General features: G+C 44.0%; 1 protein-coding gene across 2 annotated transcripts; it reads right to left on the bottom strand.

Annotated features, from left to right (window-relative positions):
- Window positions 1-1372: 1372 nt before the first annotated feature.
- On the bottom strand, window positions 1373-5364 carry LOC125542229 (probable glycosyltransferase At5g25310). 2 transcript variants are annotated; one of them, XM_048705182.1, is made up of 8 exons: window positions 4755-5364; window positions 4291-4407; window positions 3743-3859; window positions 3470-3508; window positions 3308-3397; window positions 3083-3213; window positions 2609-2957; window positions 1373-2466 (listed from the first exon to the last, which is right to left on the bottom strand). In XM_048705182.1, the coding sequence occupies exons 1-8, from the start codon at window positions 5190-5192 to the stop codon at window positions 1777-1779; spliced, it is 1971 nt and encodes a 656-aa protein (XP_048561139.1). In that variant the 5' UTR covers window positions 5193-5364; the 3' UTR covers window positions 1373-1776. The 2 variants fall into 2 exon arrangements, with proteins under 2 accessions (XP_048561139.1, XP_048561140.1); XM_048705183.1 differs by lacking the exon at window positions 3470-3508 and having other exon boundaries at window positions 4755-5363.
- Between the last annotated feature and the right edge of the window lie 3019 nt (window positions 5365-8383).

Raw genomic sequence — 8383 nt, 5'->3', positions numbered from 1 at the left:
AAATTGTAAAATTTGACAAATTTGACAAAAAAATCCCCAAATTTTGAGAAAAAAAATCATGAATGAAAAAAATGTAAATTTGAAATAATATCTATAGATTTAAAAAATGTTCATTAATTCGGAAAAAAATATTGTAAATTTATTAAAAACCACGATTTTTTGAAAATGTTCATGGTCCTGAAAAATGTATTTGCCGGTTTAATTTCTTTAATTATTCTAAAAAGATCGAACTTCTAATTTGTTCAATTTTTTTTAAAAAATCATATGTTTAAATAGTGAAAACTAGAAAATGAAAAAGAAATAATAATAAATAAACTAAAAAGATAAATACAGAAGAAAAATGAATAGAACACCGGCCAAAAATAGAAGAAAAACAGATGGAGAAACCGGCCTAGAAAACCGAGGAGAGTTTCTAAATGGTTCCCAAAACCGGCGAGAAGAAACCTATGTGGGTCGGCCCACATTGGAACTCCGGTAGGGGGGTGTGAGTGCCCCGTTCAGGATGGCTACTGTTAGTCGCATCAGAGCATCTACAATCACGATGTATACATCTCGAACAGAATTCGTTGAGTTGCATATATAAATGTGTCAGCACGTAACAATTGGGGTACCAAGATGTAAAGAAGACCATGTCTTTATCAAAACTTCTTGAATATTTCCCTGATTTACAGCCGTAGTGTACAGTTCCAAAACCATTGTTATCAGATATCTTTCTTCCATATTTGTCCTACTGAATGAAGATGTAGTATTGTTATCAGATACTGAATGAATTGTATTGTGCATTGTTTTGCCAACAAAAAAAATGCTGAGCCATCCTCTCCTACTGAATTTATATATAGTATTGTTTGAGGTCGCTTAAATGTCGAGGGAGCTAATGGAATTTGTCCTTCAACCCTGAATTTTAGTATTGTTTGCAAATGACAGTGTCTCCAGAGGGAGGCTAAGAAAATCCAAAATATCAAGAGGGAGGCTAAGAAAATCCAAAATATCTACACCGTGTCTAAAAAACAGAAGAAGAAAAAAGATCTCCAATCAAAAGAAACGGACATTTGTCTATCTCTGTTCTGAACCGTGCTGTGCTCAGACGTTTTTTAAGTTCTCTATTTAGTTACAGAGGAAGTACTATAGAATAATAGCCAAAAAAATGGTAGCCCAAATGAAGATAAACAAATTTTGGTTAGGCGACCTTAGGCTCAGTTTACAGTTGTTGTGCTGGACTGTGAAATTTAGTGGATCTTACTGCTTCAAGTAAAAGGGGAGATCTTCACCTAGACGAATCACTTCCAACAAGCTACTAACAAACTGTTGAACATCCATCCCAAGTTCTCAACGCCAAAATGTGCATTCAATACTTCCTTTTCCAAGAACAAAATGTGCAATCAAGAATGACTGTCATTGTTCACCTCAACAACAGCAAAAAAAAAGTATTCCCAGCTAGTGTGGACGCAAACCAGTCCCTTGTCTCACCATGAAAGAGAGAAACTTTAGAGCTAATACACAATGTCAAGGTCAAGGTCATATGCCAGGACCAATTATCATATCAGTAACAATGTCAAGGTCATATGTCTCTGTCTCTGTTAGTTGATTCGACCCATGCACATGTAAATGTTCAGTAATGTCAGGACCTCAACTCTGTAATTTTCTCTCCTTTTTCTTTGCAAAGCAGAAGATATGAGGTTACAATTAGAATACTAGTAGCGTCTATCGAGGTCAGGTTACATCACCTCCATCCTTCCTTCGGACTGAAGAGCTTACCTGAAGGTGGAAGATGACTACCTAGTGCTGCTCTACTTGGTGCACCTGATTCACCCTGCTGAACCAAACCGAGTGCAGGATCATGTGGAAGATGTCGTACTTGACAGGCTTCGCGTGCCACAGAAAATGCCTCTGCACCTTCTTCACATTGGACCGCATGGTTACGTACCTGCTCTCCGGGATCGCCAGCAGGATCTCCTTCAGCCTCGGCACGTCTTTCTCCGCCACCACCACGGAGAACGCGGTCCAGTCGAGCGCATCGTCGAACGGGAGCACAAAGTTGTCGGCGATGATCACCGGTACGCACTCATAGTAGATCGCCTCCACGATCCGGGGGCTGTTCACCTCGTACCCCATCGGACAGATGCAGTACTTGCTCGACTTCATGTGCTTGGCATAGTTCATCCGCCGAGTGATTTGGCGTGGGATCCGGGTGTATATTCGCATGTCCGCGTCCTTACCTCCCCAGTGCTTGAGAAGGACGGGCCGAACACGGCCATGCATCTGCCCTGCAAAGAAGGCCAGGATAGATCTCTCTGCCGCTGGCTTTCCACCGATGTCTCTCACAGGTCTCCTTGCAGACTTGAGGTATGTTTCTGGAAGGGACACGTCTCTTCCACGGATGAAAACCCCTTCTGAGACATCTGCATTACAAAGAGCTTTGATGGTGTTTTTCCGCAGTTCGTCGTGTAATTTGGTCGTGTAAGGTCCCTGCAGAAAAGGCCTCAGGTCAGTAACAGAATACCATTTTTGTATGTAAATATCTGTGTTACAACAATTCACCAGAACACAGTGTACAATTTGGGTCATGACCAATGATTACGCAAAGATTCAGGCAGGCGAAGAAACATACCCAGTCATGGCAAGCAACGAAAAAATGATCAGCGCCTTTCGTCCTATTCCAATGCGGAAACTTAGCAGAGATCATATCTATGTAGTTTTTCACAAATATAGATAGTGGGTCGAGTGTATTTGATCCAGGAACATAAAGATTATGCTCCAGCTGCCGAGCGCTATACGGCAGGTAGAACAGATGAGCTCTGTTCGGATCCCTCACAACAAAATTCCGATCTGCCTCCATAAGTTTCATAAACCATCCCTCAGAGGCATAGATGCCCTTCAACTCCGGAGAATGAAAAATTGGTTTTGCTCCATCATGATATATGAAAACCTTAAGAAGCCTCTCCATCAGTTCATAACTCCTACAGGCATGAGTTGAAAGTAGTTTAATAAGCATGTACTGAACAGAAGAAAATTAAACATTATTTCATTTTATGGACAAACTGACAGCACAAGAAAGTTACTTACACCCAAACCAGAGCCTTACCTCTTAAAGACGGACACATTCCTAAATAGAGGCGCATACAAATCAGGCTCGCCAAATACCAAAGGTGCATTAGCAATCTCTTTCTTCGCATATAAAAGCTCTTCATCTGCCGCTGTTGACCAAAGCGGTATCTGCTAAATTGACAGCAAAACAAAGAGTTTTACCATTTGGACTCCAGATACCAGATATAGAAATTGTGTTGTATGAGCGGGGCAAATCCTTAACCTGTGGCTTTGGATGCGGCTCTGCATTTCCACTCTTGTTGGGGTCTTGGCTGACATCAGAGCTCACAGTAGGAGGACCACTGGAAACGGGCTTCACAAGTGTAGAGGTTAAAATTAGAAATTTCAATTGCTAAAAATAGTCTACCCAGCACTAGATATGTACCTCCTGAAGAAAAGGGGCCGATTCATTTAACGGATCTTCCTAAAGTTGGTAACATTTAGTGAGAGGCTATAATAAGACATGAGGATATTGTACGTGTATAAAAGAATAGCACAGGATGCAAACCTTCCTACTGTACATCGGTACATGTATACCCAACAGATTTTGGTTATTGATAAACTCATGCATAAGTGCAACTGGAGAATGCAGAGGGCGACAAAACCAGCAATGTCTTGTCTTACCATAAGAAAACTAAAATTCCTCAGAGAGAAATACCTTCAAATCAGGACGCTCAGGTTCCTCCATTGACCCATCATCGAAATTCTCCACCGGTGAAGGTGCTGCCGCCGAAGAAATCAAAGGGCCTGGCACGATAGTCGATGGAACAATAGCCTGTGAAACAAGCAGTTCATTTTGCACACTCGGATCACCCAAATGTTTTTTAAGATTTAGCACCACTACTTAGTCTATTACAACGGCCCGCAGAGCGCACTTTGAAGAAACTGACAAAGTCAAACTAGAGCATGGTGTGGTGCTGCATTTACAAAAAAAATTAAGAGTTCTTTGAGAGTTTTGGACAAAATGTCCAACTGTCCAGATTTGAGTGCATTTCATCCGAGAATAGTAATAGCAGCCACCACTAAAGAGCTCTGCTTTTTCAAATCTGTGTTATGAACTTTGGGAGCACATATTAATCTTTGAGACATACGGATACTCTATGCGTGTAAAAAACATAGCACAGCATGCAAACCTTCCTACCGTACATCAGCATCTGTCTTACCCTAATAAGAGAAGCAAAAATTTGCAGACAGAAATGCAAATACCTTCATATCGGGATGCTCGGGTTCCTCCGCTGATCCATCATCAAAATTCTCTGCCGGCGAAGGCACTGGCGCCGAAAACATGGAAAGGGCCGGTGAAATCTTAGATGGCAAACCAGCCTGCGAAACAAAACAGGCGCATTTTGCGATCTCAGATCATCCAATTGTATCACATTCTCCTATCCCACATATATGTTCAGTTCAATTCACCCAAAGTCCAGCATTGCAGTGATGCTGCATTTCAGCTCATAATTAAAGATTATATGTTTAGAACGCACAAATGTTCAGCAAGAGTTATGCAGGTAACATAAACCAGATTTGACTGCATTTCAATTTCAACCGAGAACAGTAACGGCAGTCAGCATTTCAACCGAGAAGTCATAATTTCAGATATGTGCTTTTTGCAATCTGCATCATGGACTTGGGGAGTATAAAATTAATCTCTGCGACGGAAGCTCGGCACGCACCTTGGCCTTGAGGGGAGGGGGCGGCGCCGGGGCCGGCGGCAGCGAGGGGGCGTCGTCCGGGGAGCGCCCCGCCGCGGCGGCACGGGGCTCCTCGCGGGGCCTGGGGTGGAGGCGGGCGCCAGCTACGAGCAAGGCGCGGCCGGGGACCTCGGTGGTCGGAGCAGCCAGAAGCAGAGCCGCGGCCGCCGCGAGCACGGTGACGGCGGCGCAGGCGAGGACCACGCGGCGCCGGGTGAGGAGACAGCGGAGCAGAGTAGGGTGCGAGGGGGAAGGGTGGTGCGGCATTTCGGGGGCGGTGGTCGCCGGGGACGCGGCGGCGGAGGCGGAGTTGACTAGAGGCCTCCCGGGGGCGGTGGCCGGTGATGGCGATGCGTGGCTAGTCCACGGCAGCGGTGGGCGAGGGATTGACGGATTTGCCCCCGGTGACACATGGCCCATTCCTCATCCTCCTCTTGCAAGAAAATCCCCTTTCTTACACAAGACACAAGGAAGGAGGTGATTAACATTTGTGTGGATATTATGATTTCATTACCTCATATAGAATAAAAAAATCATATCTCAGATCCGCCAATTCTAATTTGCCTTTAAAGGATCTTCAGCATTATGGATAGCCCGCCCCAAAACCTGTCTCTAACTCTTGCAATGGCCCGATTTATCATATGCTTCACTTTTTATTTGGATAATCATTTATACGTGGGACGCATTTATTATTGGTGTGATGCTTTTTTCTTTCGTCTTGCCATGTCCTGCTGCTGTTGATCACTGTTCCCGCCCTGCATCAACTAGTCATGCTCCCACTGATGCTAGCAACGGAGTGAATATTGGATTGCGCCTCATGTCCATGCAGCACACACAAATGCAGACACATGATACACTCTCGGTCTCGAAAGGAGCAAGGATGTAGGCATGGAGGAGCTTTTCCGTAGTCGACTAATGGAGCAACAATGTTGCCATCTCGGGTATCAGAGGGCATCGGATTTGGGGTGCTTACAAAGGTTTGAGCCTTTGGGAGCACTCGATAGTGGTAGTGAGGGAATGAGGGGGTCGGAGAAGTGGGTGGGATAATCGCAAAGGTTTAGGAGGGGCCGAAGAGGTAGGCAGCCTATTCGCAAAGGTTTAGGAGCAATCAGCGGTGCTGAGGGAGTCCAGAAGTGGAGAAACCGTCCAATGAAGGAGAAGGAAATGACACGCTCTAGAATTATTCATCCACGCTACCGACTCGAGAAGGAGGAATGGGGGGAGAGACCCTTGTACTAGGCCTCTACATTTTTGTTGCTGCCTAGTTATAATAAAGGCTCGAGTAGGGTCCCAGCTGGAATGAGATTTTTGGCCTCAACCTCCAAAAATCGTTTAGGCCCTATGAAGGCTAAGGCCAAGGAGAACATTATCCAAGAGAACAGCAAAGTATTTGGAGATGGAATTCCTTGCGTTCCGTAGCCATCGGACATGTAGGCGATGGATGCAAACAAATATGGCATAACTATCAGTAATTTGGATCAAAGCACTGATCACATCGATCTTAAACTTCACACAAGAATGTACTATGTAATTTGTCTTATTCTTTTTGTTTATATGTATCACGTGGATGAAGATTTTCTGCATTAGGGTTTGTAAATTCGCACTACATCTATCAGAGTGGACTATGATCAAAATTTATAGGACGCTTTCTCAAATATGTAAAAGCTGAATTTGTGCTAGTTTTAGTACACGGCAGCGGTGGTCGAGGGAGATTGTCAGGTCCCCCCCGGCACATCTATCAAAGCATGCCCACCTTTCCCAGCACGGTGCCGCGTCCTCGAAGATGTTGAGCTCCCAGCGAAGCCAACTCCCGAGGCTCTTCTAGTTGCAGAATACCCCTGGTTTTGAGCTTCTCTACAGCATCCATCCACACCTAAAGGCGCAGGCAGCCAGTCTCCTCCTCCATCCTCACCTCCTCATCAATCCCATCAATAAGCATGGAGGGATCAAACAACGAGGCCACGGAGTCCACGTCCCATGTGTACTCCGGCACTCCCTCCAAGCAGACTCGCACCTTGAACAGCAACCTCACCGGGGAGGCACGCCGGAACATCGCCCCATTTAACAAAAAAAATCACCAACTTTTACCCCTTTTATAAAAAAAATTGGTTGTCGATAGTTTTGTTGGCAGTTCTTTTGCCGGAAAAAGCATCGATGGAGCCATGTCTAGTACGATGCAACACCTGAAAGAAATTTGGTAAAGAAGAATGAAGTGGAAGCAATGAACAATTAGTTGTGTGACATGAAGAAGGAGGTATGCACGTTGAACCGCGATTGTGTGAAAGGAAAAACCCATCTCTAGCTAATAAGCCATTCTACAAGTTGGGGGTGGAGGGGGGAGCGAGAAGGAAAAGTACAACATGATATGCCACATGCGCCTAGCGATAAAGACCCAACTACATGATAGATCGATGAATGGGATAATATAACTGACAGAACACTCATAAAATGGGGTAACCCGGATGAATATTTGTTACATGGCGTAAAAATTGCAATCCACTCTTCATCAATCATGCAATTGTATACAAGGATTGATGTTTGCCCCATGACATGCCAAACTTAGCTTCCAATATGCCTCTATTGTACTCGATCAAAACTTCACTTTCGTGAATCTATTCCATATTGATTGCCAGTCACAGAATGACATGGCTTACCGTGCTCAGGATGATAGCGAAAGGATAACTAGGGCTCTAATTGGATTATCATAACGAACAATGAGTAATTAAAGGGTTATTCAATATAATCTACAGTATGCACCAAAAAGACATGGAAGAACATTTAATAATGTTTTGATTCTTAAAATAGTATGTCTCATATTTTGAAACAGATGGAGTACCATGTAGCTTGTCATGTGATGGTCATGCATGATGTGCCACTAATCCTTAGCAGCTGCCTCAAATTTCTCGTACCATGCCTCGGGATGAGAATGACTTAAAACAAACCCATTGCATTCATTCCCTGCTCGATGGCTCCAATATTACATGCAAAGTGGTAGGTGCACCGCAGAGAGAGAAAATGGTGAGAGGTAAAGATCAATAAACTGCTCACTCCCACAATTTCATATAAGGTCTCTGATGCAACACATCAAGACTACACTTCAACCATGCCCGTCATCTATCACAAGCGTTCTCTACCATCTCTTTTGGACCCTCAAAAGCTAGCACGTATTATATTTGTGAGGAGAGCTCAGGATGCACCAAGTGTGTCATAGAATTGTAGACATGTGAATGTATTAGCATCCACATAAGTTAAGTCTATGACACAAATTAATCACGATGTATCATTGCAAATCATGGATAGTATGTAGGATTGGGAGACATGGAGAATTGCAAGATGCATTGATAGTAGATGATATGTGGCACTAACAGAGTGTTGGGGGATCATGATTGGAAACAAGCCAACGAGGTTCGGTTGGGCTTTGCAAGTAATCATCTAGCGACTTGGCTCCCCAACACAATAGCTGGGTAGGGTAGCGTAGATTTCCCGTTTAGCAAATTTGTGGGTTTGCACCATTTTTTCTATACAACTGAACAATACCTACTACCATAAGTTCTTTGTCCTCTTTCGAGGAAATAACATCACTACTATCATCTCTCGCCTCCTCACTTGCT

This window comes from Triticum urartu, chromosome 3 (assembly GCF_003073215.2).
Source record: "Triticum urartu cultivar G1812 chromosome 3, Tu2.1, whole genome shotgun sequence".
Lineage (NCBI taxonomy): Eukaryota > Viridiplantae > Streptophyta > Magnoliopsida > Poales > Poaceae > Triticum > Triticum urartu.
Note: the sequence above shows the minus strand (reverse complement) of the source record. Positions and strands in the feature narration are given on the sequence as shown.

What these genes read in the sequence shown, in the direction of transcription:
- LOC125542229 (XM_048705182.1), bottom strand. Translation starts at nt 5,192, where the DNA reads ATGGGCCATGTGTCACCGGGGGCAAATCCGTCAATCCCTCGCCCACCG. An exon ending in CCGAGCATCCCGATATGAAG is followed by an intron (nt 3,860 to 4,290) that starts GTATTTGCATTT and finishes CTTGTTTCACAG; the next exon opens with GCTATTGTTCCATCGACTAT. An exon ending in TCGTTGCTTGCCATGACTGG is followed by an intron (nt 2,467 to 2,608) that starts GTATGTTTCTTC and finishes CCTTTTCTGCAG; the next exon opens with GGACCTTACACGACCAAATT.